Source organism: Epinephelus lanceolatus, chromosome 22 (assembly GCF_041903045.1).
Source record: "Epinephelus lanceolatus isolate andai-2023 chromosome 22, ASM4190304v1, whole genome shotgun sequence".
Lineage (NCBI taxonomy): Eukaryota > Metazoa > Chordata > Actinopteri > Perciformes > Serranidae > Epinephelus > Epinephelus lanceolatus.
This window is the reverse complement of record NC_135755.1, coordinates 37,648,259-37,667,847: the sequence shown is the minus strand read 5'-3', so window position 1 is coordinate 37,667,847 and position 19,589 is coordinate 37,648,259. Positions and strand designations below refer to the sequence as shown.

The 19,589-nt window shown below is 40.0% G+C and overlaps 1 protein-coding gene across 1 annotated transcript in view; it reads right to left on the bottom strand.

Annotated features, from left to right (window-relative positions):
* ablim2 (actin binding LIM protein family, member 2) overlaps nt 1–19,589 on the bottom strand; it is a 245,136-nt gene that overhangs the window by 44,584 nt on the left and 180,963 nt on the right. The window contains 5 exon segments of the mRNA XM_078164135.1: nt 9,589–9,660; nt 10,027–10,308; nt 16,260–16,377; nt 17,038–17,070; nt 19,426–19,569. Coding sequence (XP_078020261.1) covers nt 9,589–9,660; nt 10,027–10,308; nt 16,260–16,377; nt 17,038–17,070; nt 19,426–19,569 — 649 coding nt within the window.

Here is a 19,589-nt window from a genome sequence, read left to right as displayed (position 1 = left end):
ATTGTTGTTCAGACTTAGATATTTTACCCTACTTGTATGTGTCCCTGTATCAAAAGGACTGGCCCCTAGCTTGCCCCCCCCCACCCCCACCCCCACCCCCCATTGAAACTGGCCTAGAACCGCCACTGCAGCCTATTATATGCATTGTCTGATTTTAAAATACACTTCCTCTTTCACAGGAAATGTACAATTTCTATACAGTCTGGTTATGTTTAGTTGACACACGCATGTGGTTGGGTTTAGGTGACAAAAGCACATGTTTGGGTTTATAAAAAAAACAGAGTTTAGCTTTCCAATCTTACAGGAAGCGAACACCGGCCTTCCGGGTCCCGGGTTGTTGGACCCATCCACCACCCCTGCCATCCACCCTACTCAGACCTCTGGCCCGTTAACTTTCATTGTTGTCCGACTGTGTTTCTCCCTGATGCTGCTGGGCAACCAGTCGTGTATCATGCCAACAGGAAAAGACGTCTTTTTTCATCGGTCTCTGACCGAGCACCACTATTCAATGACCTCGGAGTGAGACTGGGTTGACTTGTTACCCTGTGGATATATTACATTAGTCCTCTTTTTATGTGTTTGCTATAAGTGTGCGAGTGTAACATACGATAACATTTGGCTGGCTGCACGGGTGTGTGTTGTGTATCCATGATCACATCCAGGGTCCACCCCATTGTGTTACATCACAGACAGGCTGGGTAATGGAGTCACTGACATCAGTAAGGCCAAATGTAATAAACACTCTCCATCCAGAGTTTTGAGGAAGAACCAGAGTGAGAGCTGAGCTTGTGCCTGACAGAGAATGTTAGCTGATTGGACACACACTCTCCTCCCCTCAGACAAAGAGGAACCCTCAGCAGCAATCTGGAAGCAAGTGGATGAGATCACTGACATACACAGCAGTGCTGTTAGTGCTGGACTGAGTCATCTCCTTTACAAACACAATCACCCACACACATGCCCATAAACACACACAAGTACACACCAAAGTACTGTTAGTGCAGGTCTAAATGTAGGGCAGATTCTCCAGAGAACATCTGGTGGTAAAGGAGGAGGTGTTGGAGGCTTGGGGAGTTTAGGGAGGAGATGTGTTATGATTCATTTTAACAGATTACACATTTGACAAAGGTGGAGGCCATTCATTAATCAAAAACCAATAACAAGATATGAAAGACAGTTTTGGGATAACTGACAATATATAAAAACAAAAGCATGCATTATTCATCCTTGCAAGGCCATTTCGCAAACTGACCCCCAATTTCCCATCATTAGACAACATCTACACTGAGCATTGCATAACTAACATTAACTTCTATGAGGAAACCTGATAGCTCATTAAAGCAAGAGCCTGCTGCATGAAAACAAACAAGCCTCTTTTACGGCAAGTTAGGAACTGCTAGGGCCTGAAAAAGACCAGCGGCACACTGCGTTTCATGCCACTGCAACTGGCAGCCAGACCCCAAATTACTGCTCGGCCTGCTCTGGCTATTTCATTCCTCCGTCCCCTCGTCTCTTTCATCTTACAAATCAACTCCCCTCTGAGCTTCTCCACCCTGTCATTGAAAAACTGCCAAAACCCTGAACCACGTGATCACGATTTTCTGTGCAAATGTTCAAGTGGAAGCTCATGCTGGTTCCCTCTCTATCTCCGCCTTTTAATCAGCTAAGGTCCAAGCAAGCATATGATAGAAAATTGTGTTCTACTGTCAGGGTTTTGTAAGGTACAAAAAAGTTACATGTCTTTTACGGCAAAGGTTCTCACCCTATGGGAACTTCTGGGGCTGTGTGTGTAGGGCTGTCACTTCTTATTCAAGATTGAAACTACCACAATGTAAATTTAATGTCAAAAGAATCTGTTTAAATTCAACACCCACAGTGTATGATCGCAATAGACTTTGGTTTGTAAGGTCTTGTGTAGCAAGACCATTGCATACCCAGTTGCCCAATCAGTAAACTAAGCTATTATCACTATCACAAAATGGAGAAAACTGGTGAGCTGTACTCAATGGGTAATCATGGCATTAAAGCTAAAAGTAATGTGACATCTTAGATTGGATGCTACAGGTGTAAAAATTGTGTTTAAAGGTAAGGCTGTCGACTTTGTAAAATACGCCTGTCCTGAGCAGGTTTTATACTTCTGTGTCAGATCAAGCTTTTTTTTACTTTTATTTCAAAAACTGTGAGGACAATAAAGCACCCACAAAATAGCATTTTAAGTCCTGCATGTGATTTATCCTGGCTTCATATGAGTATAGGAAATATCCACTAGTCACTAGGTTAATTTATACAATGTAAAATGCCATAGGCTTGTGCTAATAACGTTAGCATGTTGTATTTATTTGGAAAATGTGTTAACTGTAAGACAGTTGTTTTGTCAGTGAACCTCGTGAGTTGTAATGGAGCCAAATTTTGTAACATTATCTGCGTTATATGTTGCTGTTTTCCTGGCCTCATATGAGCAGAGGAAATGTTCATGATGAATCATCTGCATACTAAAATTTGTTTCCGACTTCCACAAGTATTCTGTGCTCGGACCAATTCTGTTCACTTTATATATGCTTCCCTGAGGTAACCTCATTACCTAAGGGAATTATCACTCTGTGAACTTCCATTGTTTTGCAGATGATACACAATTATATCCTTTGATCAAGCCAGAAGAAATGGATCAATTAACTAAACTTCAAACATGCCTTGAAGACATTAAAAACCTGGATGAGCTCCAAATTCCTTATGTTAAATTTAAACAAAACTGAAGTTAATGCTCTTGGCCCTCTGGGCTGGCTCAGGCTTGCCTTGGACCAGTCCCTAGTTAAGCTGACACGGGCCTCCTATGATACACTGAGCCCCTTCTCTCTCTCTCTCCTCAGTTTCTGAAAGTTGGTTCTTCTTCATTTGCTAGCTTTCACATCCTATCACTGCAGATTGCTAACTCGGCTTTACTGCATAACACTAACTCGGCTTCTTCTCCAGAGCCTTTGTTCTACACTATCTTGCAGGTTCCCTCGAATCGCAGCTTTGCCTGGATTGTGTGTCGTGGTTGTGCTGCTGCCTTAGTCCTGCCTGATGCTTCCTACTGCTGCTGTTATTATTAGTTATTAGTCATAATTCTACCATTATTATGCATATATGATTTTTATTGTCACATACATATACTATCATATATTAATACAACATATGCTACCAAAATTACTGTTGTTATTATTATTATATTATTATTACTAAAATTAATGTTATTGTAGCTATTGTCAATACTGTTTGCCACACATCTCTTTCTGGCTCTGTCTCTCTCAGTCTCTCTATCTCAATTTCTCTCTCTGTCTCTCCCTCTCTTTATGTATCATTATGTCATATGGATTACTGTAAATTTATTATGTTGATATGTTCTGTACACACAACATCTATGGCACGTCTGTCCATTCTGGTTTCTACCATTTTTTTCCCTAATAAGGTTTTTTGGGTTTAGGTTTATTGCTGTGAGGGTCCAAGGACAGAGGGATGCCTTACACTGTAAATTGTGATTTGTGATATTGGGCTTTATAAAAAAAAAATTGAATTGAAAACCCTGCTAGTCACTAGGCTAATTTATATAATGTAAAATGCTATAGGCTTGTGCTAAAAACATTAGCATGTTGTATTTGTGGGGAAAACGTGTCCAGCAAAAGGTAAGTGCTTTGTCTGTGAATCCTGTTAGAATGAAGCCGATTTGTGTACTTGTGTTTGAAACAGTCTCTATTAAGCCATGTTTAATGTGTTTTGGGTGTGTTTTGAATCAGTCAGACTTTACAGCATTTCACAGAAACCCCACTGCTGACTAGTGTTTTGGAGCAGTAACTGCAGAGTGACACAAAGACACCATCGCACAAGTATAAATGGTCACAACGGCTTAGGTCATGTGCGTAGGCTACGGCGTAGGCTCTGCATAGAGCTGACACACAAGTATGAATCCGTCTTTTCCAGTAACGTAAGCTTGTCGCTTAAATGAGGCAACTGCCACTTAAGACAAGCTGTATCACTTGAGGAAGGCCAGCCTGTTCTCACTAGCAACTTATCAAATACCACTGTTTTGTCAGTGCATCTAGGTGTCAGCAGTAGTATGATACACACCCAGCAGATTGTTTTGCTGCTGGCAATTATCATAGTATAAAGCAGGCTGTTCTCATTCACTGTTTGTACATTTTTCTACAAAAAGTAATAATAAACATGACCCAGTAATTCGTGTATAACCCACATACTTTGGAAGACTACAATCATGTGACCAATTTGCTGATAGAAGTAAAGAAGGAAGGGGTCTCTAGTGGTCCAGTTAGAAGGTAGGTTGGGGTGGTGGATGGGTCACAAAACAGGGACTTCCTCTAGAATTTTTTCCAGGAGATGTGAGTTCAGAGCCATATGAACACTCAGTAATTTGAGTCACTTTAAGTTATGTTGTCACAATGTTTCTTTTCCCAAAACTTACTTGCTTAAACTCAAAATATTTAATATTAGGTTAAGGATGTACCTAGGGGTGTCAAATTATCGTGTTAATTACAAATAATTAATTGCAGCCATATTTAACGCGCTATGTTTTTTGATTGTGTTAATCTCATTTTTAAGCTCTAACTTTACTGTTTCTGTATGCCACAGAGTTGCCGTTTATAAAATCCGTCTGTAGGCGTATGATTGGGCTTCTTTGTGCTTGAGTTGTGGGAGAGCTGCAGCGCTACAGAGCAGAGCCCAGCATCAGCATTGATGACTGTCCCCTGCAGTGGTGGTCTGCTCACTCAGGAGCCTATGAAAAGCTGTCTGCCCTAGCACGCAAGTATCTGACCTCCCCAGCAACCTCCGTGCCTTGTTTGCCGAAAAATTCGGGACAGTCCCGAAATGCAAGCAGTTGTCCTGAATCCTGAATCCTGCCCTGATTGTTCCGAAAATTACACTAGAGCAGAGTCTGGAGTAGTTATTGCCGGATAAAACATTAAAAACTGATCATGGTGGTTGAGTTGTCATGCAGCTCCCACCGGCTGCACATTGGCTGCAGCAGTTCCTACATGAATGATGGGTGTTGTAGTTTGAAGAAGAGAAGACAGCGCAAGTTGCAGTCGCAAGGACAGGGAAAGCACAGGCAGCCACAAGAAGGAGTGATTTGCACGTTGCAGTGCAACCTTTTGTTCTAACTGTTCAAAACTGTTCTATAAACTGATACAGCTGTAACGAATGTACCAGGTGTCTTTTACTTTGTTAGCTTTTATTTTTTTATTAAGTTTAAAGGACAAGTGCACTTACACTGATCACTTCCATGAAATAAAACGAGAAATTGGAAAAGAGGAAAATAATTTAGAAAATTGTTAAAATAAAATTAGGGAACTGATCACAGATGTATTGTTTCTGTGTGTTTTTACATCTATTGTTGCATTAATCTGCAGCTATGCTTTTAATGAAGCTGACATGTCATGACAGTCAAGTACCCCCCTGGTGGTCGAGACTGAAGGTTGCAGCACTCTTTATTGGGACTAATCTCAAAAACAATAGAATGTAATGGCTAGGTGTACTGCATCTGTGTTCAAGTGTGTTATTGTTGAAAACAATAAATATGACTTTATAAAACCACTTTTTGTAATATATATCAATCTTTTGATCATCTGCCACAATAATGTAATGAATTTAAATGAAAATACCTCAAGTTGAGGGCTTTTCTCAGCAATTTTGAGATGAGATTAAAAAAGAGATTAATTAGATCAATTAATTACAGATCATAATTAATTAATCTCTCCATTTTTTTAATCTCTTGACAGCACTAGACGTAACATAATTAGTGTTGCACTTATTTGTAGGATACCATATAATCATTGTGTGTGCATTTGCACACATGTTTTTCTGTAGGCTGAGGCAGAAGTTAGCGTCGCCCTGGTACCCTATCAAAAAGCCTATGGGATTTTTTCATGGGATTTTTTTGATTATTGCAGAAAATAAGCTCTGTGGCAAACAAATGTTTATGATACTTACAAGTTATGTTCACAAATGAACACCACTTTTATGATTTATGAAATCTAAATGCAATCGTCACAAGTAAAAAGCTAATGTAGGCTTTAAATGAACTGCACTGTGGTCACAGTGCGTCACCACCATGACAAGGCTGTAAAGTCATATTCGGCATGAGGATGCTCTGTAGACTCATTTAGTCACTTGTTTGCATCTGTCTTTTTTAAGACAACTAGAAGCTAAAAAGTTCATGAGTATTTACTGTTTACTGTTGTACAACAAGACATTAAAGTCCCTTCAGCTTGTGTAAACCACAGACCTTATTTCAGGCATCTAACCAAAAACCCATTCAAAAAACCCACTGACTTTGAGACAAGGGAACCAGGAGCGCAAAAATGCCAGCTCATTTCTGGGTTTTAGGACTCACTCCTGGGGCACTCCATAGGTTGGGTGGGAGTGGAGGTGGATTGATCAAATAAACTCCAAGGTCTCCAGGGTTAAAGTCAGATTTTGTTGGACCCAACCACCACCCCTCCCACCTGCCCTACTCAGACTTTTGTCCCCTTAGCTTGCGCTGTTGTCCCGCTGCATTTCCCCGTGATGCCGTCGAGCTCCATTAAAGAATTACAGCGACCAGCTGTGTTTCATGCCGACGTGAAATGCTGGCTTTTTTCATTGGTGTCTGACACCCGAGGTCACTGACCAAGCACCAGTATTTGACATCTTCAAAGTGAGACCAGCTTGACCTCATAATTTGAGGTGTAGGTTAACCGACAAAGAGGCAGTATTTGATGCTGAGAACAGATTGGGAGGACACCTAAAATGAATGGAACACTGACAGTTCAACTACCTAGTTTAGGATAAACTTAACTGGATTGTGTTCAAAAATTTGGAATTTTTAAAACATGTTTTCAGGGGTGTCTGTGGATTAGTGGTAGAGCAGGCACCCCATGTACAAGGCTGTTGCCGCAGCGGCCTGGGTTCGACTCCAGCCTGTGGCCCTTTGCTGCATCCATTAAAGGCTAAAAATGCCCAAAAAATATTTAAAAAAACAAAAAACAAACAAACATGTTTTTCAGGTGAAAGCCCTTATTCAAATGTTTGAGAAGAAAATAGAACAAGTGATAACTATTCTTATGACAGCCACAGTGACTAAACTTTTTTTTTTCAAATCATTTTTTTTAGATTGTTTTTTTTTTTAAAGACTATAATGAATTTACTTACAAAAATAAAGTTGATATTTTCCTCTTAACTGTGTCATGGTGTATTTTAATTACTCTTATTTGCTAAAAAATTTAGCGATGACATTTGTAAACTGCTAGCATACAATACACACAGGGCCGGATCTACTAAGATCCCAATTTGCCTGTACTAATTTTCCTGCGCAATCTAGAATTTTGCGTGTGGGGCTGAACCACGGTTTACGGGTGATTTACTAAGAGTGATTGCATAAATGACAAGAGGTGCAAATGTGTTGGAGACACCCTATTTAAATGAGGGTTTTGCTGTTTTATGGTTTGCAGCATGGCGAATTTGGAGAGAAAGCGCAAAGTGAAATTCGACCCTATGGAATTAGAGGTGTTGGTAGATGAGGCCAATAAACACTTAAATGAGCTACAGCAAAGAAACCTGACTGTCTCACAAAGGAACGCTATATGGGAAGAAATCTGTGACCAACAGCCAGGGACCGGAGAGGGAGGAGAGGTGCGCACGGCGGGCAAGTTCCACCTGCGTAAAAGGAAACACAAATAATACACTCAACTGTCACGTTTAAGTTTTCTTATATTGGCTGTGAATATTCAATTTGTGTAAAATAGGCTATACGATAAAGAACTGTTTAGTTTTGTTTTTTTGCTATGTTAAATGTTAGAGCTATAGCCTAATATATTTTGTGACTGAAACAATGTGTCTTTAATATGATGTTGCGTGGCTTAACATAATTAGACGTTAATGAGACTGAGTATTTCGTTTGATAATAATGTTTGGAATCTAGAAAGTGATTTGAATCATCTTTTTTTTTTTTCAATAAATGTTGATTTGCTTAACTTTGCAATGATCTGCAGTTTAATGGGTCACACTAGCACTCGTATTCTAATCTACAGCTTTATGTTTAACACTAGAACCACCACGACAGTCTGTTTGGCTCTTTATAATGCAAATAACTCTGTTCAGATAAAACCTACAAGCTTCTCTTCCTATGACTTTTCCTAAAAATGTGTCTTGTATGTTTTCTGAAGCCTTTAAGTTACAAAAATGAAACACACTAGACTTCTGAGCATTTATACCTCCGCCCACTGCTGAAAATTATACATTTTGATACATACAGGTAGGCTGCTATACATTTTGCAAAACTCTGTAAAAGTACACCAAAGCATATATTTTCGTTTCCAAATATTTATTTGAAAACAAAACCATTCATATGGTCAATAAAAAAACATTTTGTTAATAATAAAAAAACGAATGTAATCTCAACAGTGACCGCGCTAGCCGGCTCATTCATTCATTCGTTCTCCTCTGGCATGGCATTCTGCTCCAGCCCGTGTTGCTTGCTTCACACGAGGGTGAAACATACGTTCTCTGCGTCCTCTTTCATCGTTTCGATGTCTCCTTCTTGCAACAATAACTGCAGCCATGTGTGTGCAATTACACATACAAACCGTTTGCACCTCCCTTTGACCTGTGTTAAATATAGATGCAGTTTCTATTTGCAAAATTGCTTTCAGGTTTGATAAATCACTTTGCGTGTGCTAAATTAATATATTTACATTTTGTCCTCCCAGCACACGCACAATTGCGTGTAAATGCCCCATATTATTCATTGCAGCAAACGTACTAACTGGATGCAGACGCGCTATTTTGCACCTTTGAAAGACGCAAACCTTTGTGCGCACTGTTAGTAAATCAGTTTGTACATTTTTTGCGTGTGCAATGAGTTTGCACACGTTTTTATACATGCAAACCTTTAGTAGATCTGGCCCACAGTCTCTAATGATGCTGCCAAGCCTCCATTAAAACATTCTGACTGATCCCTGATCTTATCTACTTGGTTTGCAGTGAAAACTTTGCCAGTGCTTTGGTCAAGGGAATTTTTTCCAAGCAGTGTATTTGCTTATAATGTACTTATGAACAGTCAAAACAACAGACTTCACCAAACATTCTCATCACCCTGCCTGCAAACCTCAATGTGTATTTTTATCAGTCATCAAATACAAAGCCTGCACTCTCCTACAGATTCATATCAAGGACAACAGCAGGTTAACTCCAAAAGGAAAAGTCTGACAACAAACAAGAGTTCATTCAGGAAAAAAATGGGTAGATAAAATGTCAAATGCAGGCAAACACTTAGGTCAACAATTTGAACAGGCAAGCACAAAACTGAACCCTAACCTTTGTCCTAATGCCAAATGTATCAGGGTCAAGTTAAACCATGCACAACAACAACCACGTCCACAGACACAACTGAACAGGGCAAGCAGTATGAGAACTCTGAGTGGTCCTACCAATGTATCTTGATGCACCCCATGAAACCCGACAACAACACGATACCGGACAACAACATCACAAAACCTGCCAACCATTTCACTGGGGGTGGGGAGACACACAGAAGAGAAGGACTACTGGTGTTTTTACCGTTAGGAGGAGGTAAACTGAGATGCAGGGATGTCCTAGGTTCGGGGTCAGGTAGGGGGTCCTGTTTGAACCCTGAGGGGTGAGGGAGATCAGGGAATGGGGAGAAGATGAAGCACTATAAGCCTTTTTTTTGCAGCGAATGTAAGGGAAATGTGTACAGTACTGGTTTGTGATGTTGATTTCGGGGATGTGTGGTATCGTGAATAGCATCAGCAGTTTCATGGCTTTGGTTCAAGAATTAAGGAAAATACATCTTCGTGGGTGCTCAAACAGTGATTACAGACCCAAATGTGGCACGCACCAAGTCAGGCGTTCTGTTTCCCATAATGACTCATTGGTCTATGGTGAACCGCAAGACCCAGAGTGTGAGTTTCCAACACATGGTTAATCTGATGCTTAACCACAGCCCATGCCAAGTGAAATCAGTTCAATTGATACCTCTGAAGTAAGGGATGTAGTTGTGCTGCTGCAGCATTGCCAGGGTGGTGGGGTTTAGTTGATAAGACAAGCCTGCACTGCCACCTACTGGGGTGGGCGAGTACTTGCCACTACCACCACCACCACTCCCTTCAGCCCCAGAAGAGCAGTACACAGGGGACGATGAGTCCCTGGCCCAGGTGGAGGGGTACTTATTGGCACCCATGAGAGTTAAAGGCAAAGGGAAAGAACTGGAGTCGCGGGCCTGGCTGCTGTGTCTACCACCAAGGTATACCTCTGGCCCTGAATGTCCAATCAGATCACAGGAAATATGCTGAGTCAATGGATAAAAACTGTGAATGTATAAGCTCTTTTGCAATTTGGCATGGAAAAACAGGGAACAGTACAAATCCAGGAAAATACATTTGTGGTCCATTTACAAGCACACAGTCAAGCCTTAAATACTGATCTTAAAGATCTGATGCAAATCATAATATTTTGGTTGCATATGAAATGAGGGGCCCATTTTATGTTATTAGGCATGCTCTTCTATCATCATAAGGTAAATTTGAGGAAATATGGCACTGGCATAAGTTCTGAGATGAAGTGACACTGAAATGAATGATTATGAATCAGGACATCCATTTATCAAGCGTCTCAGAGTAGTACATGAGTGTGTGGCACGTATTTGTGACTACTTTTAAGCCTAGCATTTTATTTTCTAAGGGGAGACTTTTTACACATACTTCAATGTTTGTTCAACAAACAATAACCCTTCTGTTTCATTCCTTTAAGGGTCATTCTGACCGATGAAAAGAAATTCCGTAATAACGTGAAACCACAATATTTTCTGAGACGGTTACTGTACCGTGAAAATCTCATACCATTGCAACCCTACCAACAATTCATTCGAATTGGATCACAGACAGTTTGGTCATAAACTTCGGTGTGTTAATGCTAGTAGCAGCTAATTAGCCAGGGCCCAGTTGTTCAGAAGTAATCTGATCAGATTTTGGCTATCAAGTTGGATCAAACTCTTAAAAATGAGTTGTTTAAAAGAAAAAAAAGGATTCTGAAATTGGATTAGATCATGTAATCCAGTCTTGGTGTTGATCTGGATCAAACCTTCAGTATGTGTTGTTCAAAGCTTTTTAATAGGATTGGGATACCTTTGATCCAAAAATCAAGATCATCCTGATACCAGCAGAAGGCTGGGTTCAGGGTGGGTTTTAGGAACAGAATGTAATAAAACTTTTAAATTGGTCAAATAAATGATAACATAATAATAATAATAAATAATAATAATAACAATGATAATAATAATAATAATAATGATAAATTTCACAATTGATGGGTTACTTTGATAAAGTAGATAAGTAGACATTAGGCTACCTATTAGGCCTTTTAGTAGAGTAAAGTATAAGCAAAACAAAATAAAATAAAATAGCTGTCAGCAACTGTGGCTCAGGAAGCAGAACGGGTCGTCCACTATTTGCAAAATCAGCGGTTCAATCTCTGGCTACTCCTATCTGCATGTCAAAGTATTCTTGGGCAAATTGTGGGAATGTCTAAAAAACTGAGTAGCGGTGGCACTTTGTATGGTAGCCTCGGCCACCAGTGTCTAATTGTGTGTGTGATTGGGTGAGTGTGATTCATAGTGTAAAAGTGCTTTGTGTTGTCTGAAGACTATAACTATACAGGGCCATTCACCATTTACCATCTAACAACAAAAATTATTTTAAAGCTGCAATCTCAAAGACCTGTGTTTGGTTCTTTTTGGCAGCATGTATGGCGATAAGTGGTAATTGTGGTGTTTGTTGGCAGACTGCCTACATAGTGATATGTAGTCCCATTTAAAGCTCTGGTTATCTGGGTTTGATGATCTTGAAAAGTCTCTATCTGGATCAGGGTGATCCAATCCTATGTTGCTTGAAAAACTGGCACTACAGTATGATGGATCAGCTGATCCTGGATAGAAATATATGGCATTTCAAAATCATTCTGATCCAGGTCAAATTTTTTGAACAACTGGGGCCTGAAATCCCTAGCCTGCAGCAGAGAGGAACACCTGCTAAGGTCTGGTAAGCTTACTTCTTTCTAACTTCACACTAAAACTTGTAGTCTTCCACCCCAAACAACATTGACTCAAGTGACATTACATAAAGGGATAGTGCACCCAAAAATGAAAATTCAGCCATTATCTACTCACCCATATGCTGACGGAGGCCCTGGTGAAGTTTTAGGATGAAGAAAGTCTTTGCTGTGACGAAGTGACGAGAACAAAAGTATTGGAACATGTGACTGACAGGTGTGTTTTGTTGCCCAGGTGTCTCCCAATTACATTGATTATTCAAATAATAAATAGCACTGAATGTCTGAGCTCAGTTTCAGATTGAGTACGATAGGTTTTGCCTGTGCAGACTGCATTTAGAGGTGGAACCAACATGAAAACCAGAGAGCTGTCTATGGGTGAAAAAGAAGCAATTGTGAATCTGAGAGAAGATGGACAATCAATCAGAGCCATTGCACAAACATTGGCCATAGCCAGTACAACCATCTGGAATGTCCTGAAGAAGAAAGAAACCACTGGTGTACTAAGCAACAGACGTCAAACAGGTAGACCAAGGAAAACATCAGCAGTTGATGACAGAAACATTGTGAGAGCTGTAAAGAAAGACCCTAAAACAACTGTTAGTGACATCAGCAACAACCTCCAGAGGGCAGGAGTGAAGGTATCACAATCTACTGTTCGCAGAAGACTTCATGAACAAAAGTACAAAGGCTACACCAGAAGATGCAAACCACTCATTAGCAAGAAGAATAGGAAGGCCAGGCTGGAATTTGCCAAAAGGTACAGAGATGAGCCTCAAAAATTCTGGGAAAAAGTTTTATGGACTGATGAGACAAAGATTAACTTTTTCCAAAGTGATGGAAAGGCGAAAGTTTGGAGAAAGAAAGGATCTGCTCATGATCCCAAACATACAAGCTCATCTGTGAAACACAGTGGAGGTAATGTCATGGCTTGGGCTTGCATGGCTTCTTCTGGGACGGGCTCTTTCATCTTCATTGATGATGTAACACATGATGGCAACAGCAAAATGAACTCAGAAGTCTACAGAAACATTTTGTCTGCTAATTTAAAGAAAGATGCAACCAAACTGATTGGGAGATCCTTCATCATGCAGCAAGATAACGACCCAAAACACACTGCCAAAACAACAAAGGAGTTCATCAGGGGCAAGAAGTGGAAGGTTTTAGACTGGCCAAGTCAGTCTCCAGACTTAAACCCAATAGAGCATGCATTTTACCTGCTGAAGAGGAGACTGAAGGGAGTAACCCCCCAAAACAAACAACAACTGAAAGAGGCTGCGGTGAAAGCCTGGAAAAGCATCACAAAAGAAGAATGCAAAAGTTTGGTGATGTCAATGGGTCACAGGCTTGATGCAGTTATTGAAAGCAAATGATTTGCAACTAAATATTAAGTCTCATTCACTTTAATCTATTTTAAGTTTATATGTTCCAATACTTTTGCTCACCTAAAAATTTTGTGTTCCATTACAAATAATGCTATCTTCTAAGTTGTGTATCAGATCCAGATGTAAATACCTGGAAATAAAAGCTGAAATGTTGATCTCTTGTCTCATATTCATCTTTTGATGTCAAACCCAAATGTTTTCAGTCTACAACAAAAGTAAACGAATTGGACTCACTGTTCCAATACTTTTGGAGGGCACTGTATGTTTGGGTATTTTCAAGGCAAGCCGAGGGTAACCAGTTGCCTCAGGTCAGCCCAAATCAAAATGTTACCTGGATGCTGACGTAATTCACTAATACCTGAGGAAAGCCATGCGCTCTGTGAGTCTCAGTGGCTCACATAGGTAGACGTGCAGTTTGTGTTATATTGTCTTTTGTTGACGTGAAATCGAGTCCAGCTTGACGCAAATTTGTGTGTATCATATTTTCTTTCCTTTCTTTTTTTAATGTCGCTGGTAGTAGTGCTCACTCACAGAAGCATATTCGCTGTGGTAGATGTGGGCTGCGACTTTAAAATCACCAGTAATATGTTGTGTATGTTTGTGAATTTGTGACAAATCTGCTGACGGAGGCGAAGCACATCTGCAGCTGTTTGGTAAGGAAACCAGTTAAATTGGAAACCAGTAGGGACATAACAGCGGCTGATTCGTCCAGTAGCCTGAGTTCCGCGTCCGTATACTCGGGCTCAAACAAATACGGCTCAACAAAGAAATGCTATTCCTCCTCAATTTCAAAGTCTTCAGACATGTTGGGCTGTCCTTTGCTAAAAGACCGTAGTGCAAATTATCTTTTAGCTACTGTGGTTACTGTTGTCTCCCCCTGCGGTGCACGTGTCACGTGATGTAAACACGGGTAAGCAAAGCTCATGCGTTCGCTGGTCTCGCACAAGCGCGCACACGTGAGCGCGGAGCACAGAGAAGCAAGTTCAAATGACGTTTTTCAAAACAACTTTTTATGTCTGGGCTTCAGGACACTTGGATCACTACGGATGAGCATGTTGGAGATATTTTGTGGTTTCAATTTTGTGTTCTTGGACGTTAGTCTGGGGCGCTGTCAGCCATTAGATGTGCTAGCTGCTCAACCCCGCCAATCTCCACAAATGATGTGAGGACTCTAAAACTTCACCTGAGCATTTGTCGCTCAGGGTGAGGAGATAATGGCTGAATTTTCATTTTTGGGTGCACTATCCCTTTAAGGCCACAGACTTCATGCATCTCCCTCTGGCGACATTAAAGGCTTTATACTATTTTATACAGTAGTATTCCCCAACACCTGGAAACACACTCTGATGTGTAAAATCTTTGGACTTCCTTTTAAATAATCATTTTTTAAGCGAAGTGACTTGCCAATTTTCACTGAACAGTCTACTATGCAAATGACACTTTGGGAATTATAACATTTAAGATATGTATTGATTCTTGCATAATATTCTTGCATACATAATCTAGATAATAATCTAGATATTTGCTTATACAGTATAAATAAAACAGAAGGCACACTATATAATTTGTTGGTCTTATATAGTCTGCTTCCGTAAAATTTTAGCACGCTGTTCAATTTACGGCGTTGCCAACACATAGGAAAACAATACATCAAAACGTGCATAATGGGAATGGTGTGCTATAACTTTTCTCAGTAATTGCCAAGTCATTTTTATAAAAATTGCAAAACACTGCATTAAATTTCCCACTGAAAGTAATGGGAGATCATTGGGAAACTGACGTGAACAAAGCTGTAAATCACTCCTCTTTAGGGCTGACCAAATCTTCATACTTTGACATAAAAAATAGATTAAAAGTTTAAATAGCTCACAAGACTTGGGACTTTATTGGGCTAAATGGGCATTTTGATAGCTAGTACGGTTTTCACAAAATAGCAGTTTATATTTTATAATGTTTTTTAGATGTTTCAGATTTTGGAATGGGTGTTAATGGGACAGAATGTTTAGAGCTAGAGTGGATGACATCACGGCTAGAGTGGGGAGGAGCTGTAAAACCTTCCCATGCAGTACCTGTAGTACCTGTAGTATGTAGTGCCTGCCATATGTAGTACCTCAGTAGTCAGTGGTGGTAGTAGGCACCCAGTCAAAATTTGTTGCAAAATTTGCTAGTTACGTAATTGTTCTAGTCTTCTACTCTTCTAGTCCTACACAGTGGTGCAATGTTTGTAGACTTACATCAGTACACTTTCTAGTAGGGTTTCTGAGACACTTGATAAATTATAATTTTCATCATTTTAATTTTAGCAATTATGGGTAAAAGTTTATAATTCTTGAACATAATGTATTATACAAGACTGAACCCAGCTGGAAAAAGTTGATCAGGAAGTAAAAATAGCAGTCTTTATTTAACTTGACAGCCATGCAGTTTTCAGATCACCCAATGGCTTTTGACAGTGTAACATAAGAGCTGCAGCATTTAATCAAGCTGTAGAGGAGCATGTCAATTAATTTCTGGTTTGGTCACCAGCAGGAAACCTCAAATTACAGGAAGTGGTGAATCATTTGGGATGTTTGTGGCAGATGTTTTCTTCTAAATTAAGTAAGCAACCATTTTTTCCCTACCATCTTGTTTCCTATCCTTCATTAAGAAGAGTAGGAGTTAAGAGTGTGCATGCAAGATCCCTGGGTAATATGATCCTTCTGAAATACAAACTTTAACTTCAGAGGGTTTTCACATAACAGTAATGGGTTGTGAGTCACATGTGTATGAGGCTGATACCTGGTCGGCTGTAATTCTGGGGAGAACGGCATGGGGTGTAACGTCCATAGCCCCCTAGGGAGCTGTTGGAGCTTGGGCTGGAGGGCCTCCGCTGGCGGGGTGACTTCTCCCCATCGCCCTGGATGCACAAACATATACAGTGAAACAAAAAAAAAGTCAATGCCAATAAACAAACATTACTTCACAAGGTAAGTATCAGACAGGACTGCAGGCATGACTCCATCTCTGATATATCCTTATAATCAACCATGTTGCACAAGGCATACAAAGACCTGGAAAAGTACACTGCTAATGCCAAAATGACACAGATGCCAGGGGAAGTTTGCAAATTGTTATGTCCATGAGCAGATCGGGCTGATTCAAAACATGGATCAGCAAAGATTTTGAAGTCAGTGATCAACAGTCAGCAGTTGGTTTACATCTGTCTGACTACTCATGTTTCTTGCTCCATCAGACTTCACTGTGGTGATATCACCGTGTTGCCACTATCTTAGTGATTACTTTGGTAAGTACAATGTCCTTACTGATAGAAATGATGGCCAAAAGTATTGACATAAAACCCAAGCCATAAGAATCTGGAATTGTTCTTTAGGCACATGAGCATTTCAGCTGCTTTAATTGACACAGCACCTTCTGTGTGGACCATTAAAACTCATATCAAACCTTTGAGAGCTCTCCATTCCCCTTAAAAAAACAAACATGATAATAATGGCGCAACACACACGGAGGAAGGCATGTTACACTGACAGTCACAGTGAGTTATAGTGCATTATATTACCTCAGTGGGAGTAGGAGAAATAAGCTGGGGGGACTGCAAATAAAGAGGGGGAGAAAGCCAATGATTAGGACAAACTCATATGTGATTAATGAGTTAACCATCTAACCATGAGAGTGATCATTCAGTGCCATCAGAAGTATTCTTCACTTAACACCCTCGGGGCTATGAGACTGTGACTGCACTGCAAAGGAATGTGTTTGTAAAAGAGAAGTGAGCATGTGGTTGATGAGTGACTGTCAGTGGTGTCACTGTCAGAGTGGGGGACAATAATGGAGGGGTAGGAAGGTGAAAAGTGAAAAAAAAATGACAAAAGGAAGTTTACTAATTCAAGTCAGGTTTTCATCTGTGTGAGACAAAAGCAATGAAGCTTGAGAAATATAATTTGATCAATCAAATCCTTTGGCTAAACTTTTGATATCACTCTTGTTTTTACCACATAATCTATACTCAAATTACAATATATGTTGTACATATTCAGATTATATATACAAGTATATCAAAATAGCCAATAGCAGCCAATATTAGTCTGTTAGCCTAGTGCAGATATAATGATATCAGAGTACCATTGTATGATATTTAAAAACAAACTGTCCCTCCAAGAAATGCCAACGATGGGTTTGAGGTCATTTAGAAACAGTGATTCCATTGCACATGTTGGGTTACAGTTCTTTAAAAACAGATTTAAAGGTCCAGTGTGTACAGTTTATGGGGATATACTGGCAGAAACTGAATAAATATAATGAGTATGTTTTCTTCAGTGCAGAATCACCTGCAAATAAGGGTGCTTTTACAACTCTAGTTGGGTTAATTTGGTCGCACTAGAGGGGAAAAAAATTGTTGCATTTTAGTTTTGGTTTGGTTCCTGTTCACACTTACTTTTTGCAGATGAACCAAGAGGAGTAAACATAAAGTTCTACCAAATGACAGGTAACTCACTGATTGGACAATTTTAGCATATGTCATCCTGCATCATCAGGATCCAAGGTGATTCTAATTATTTAAGGCTCAATACTGTGGGATCACTGTCACACACATTTTAATGGACTTAATGAACAGACAAAGTACACAGAGTTGGATACAATGATGATGGTTTTAACAGCTTTTTAATCAGGGAAAACGCGCATATGTGTTACTGTGGTTACATGTATGCATTAGCATATATAGGTTATGGGATATACGTGGTCTTTATCAGGATCAATTATGAGATGCTGACAGATTTCACGATCAGCTGATGGATTTATTATTGGTTACCTGTTGCTAAAACAACACATCTGCTATCATAAAAGCCTGTGGTTGGTTCGTTTTCTTTCACACCACAAACAAACTGCACCAGAGTCCATTCAGAAGCGAACCGAGACCCACCTTTTAGAGCGGTCTCGGTTTGGTTATTTGGTCCGCACCAGGATTCCATTGACAGCTTTCACACAAGCTCAAAGAAACCGTACTAACTGCACAAATGGACCTAAGTTCATGTTAAGCAAATGAAACAGGTTAGGTGTGAAAGCACTCTAAGAACCATTGTGTTTTTGTTAGCCTACAATGACCCTTTTATATCTAAGTAGAGAGCAGGTCTTCATCTATGGAGATCACCATATTACACCGCCATATTTCTACAGTAGCCCAGAACAGACATACCAAACACTGGCTCTAGAAAGGGACATTCATGTTTTTGTAGTTAAAAGCCCCTCTGTGACGAGCAGCATCAGAAAAACACTTGATTTTTTAAAACCTGAAACAGCTCTATTTTTTTTTTTTTACCGGTTTAAATCACCTGGTCTGTTTGTTTTGTGGAGGAAGAGACCTCTGCGGATAATTTGTCTCTCGGTAAAAACCTCCTGAATGTCTGGATCTTAAGTTATCAGAGAAAAAAGGTGAGCACATTAGCAGGTGCTAGGCTAATGGTCTGGCTCTGACATGCTAAACAGTGTTGGAGAGACACTGATGACTGTAATGTTTAAATGCTTTATTCAGTGTTTATATCAGTTTTAATCAGACCTGGTCCATTTGTTTTGAAAAGGAAATGACCTTTGTGGATAATACAGCTCCTGGTAAAATTCTCCACTGAAGGAATTCTAATCAGCAGCTTTAGCTGGCTGAAATCTGTGATACTTATTGTGAGAAGTCACTAAATCTCCCTAAATCTTACACACTGTTCCGTTAAAGGATCCTGATCTAATCATTTGCTTTTAATGCTTTTAATAAGAGTCTCTGTAAAATATACATCAATATATAGAGTGGCTATCAAGTGCAATGGATATAATGCCCTCTAGGGTGCCCTTCCAGAGGGGAAGATGTGATGTAGCACCATGTTGGGTGCCCTACAGAACTTTTTGAGGCGTAAAGTTAGAAAAAGGAATTGAAGGACTGAGAGCTGTGAGGCTGGTCTACCTCTCCATAGTGCCTCTCCTCAGATGGGTAGCTGACGTATGGAGAGTAGGACAGCATGTCAGGCCTGTCTATGTTATAGATAGCCTTGGTCTTTGGAAGGGCTGCAAGGTCCTTGTAGTCCAGCATCTCCTCTCCTAGTTTAGCCTGGTAGCAGAGAAAATAAG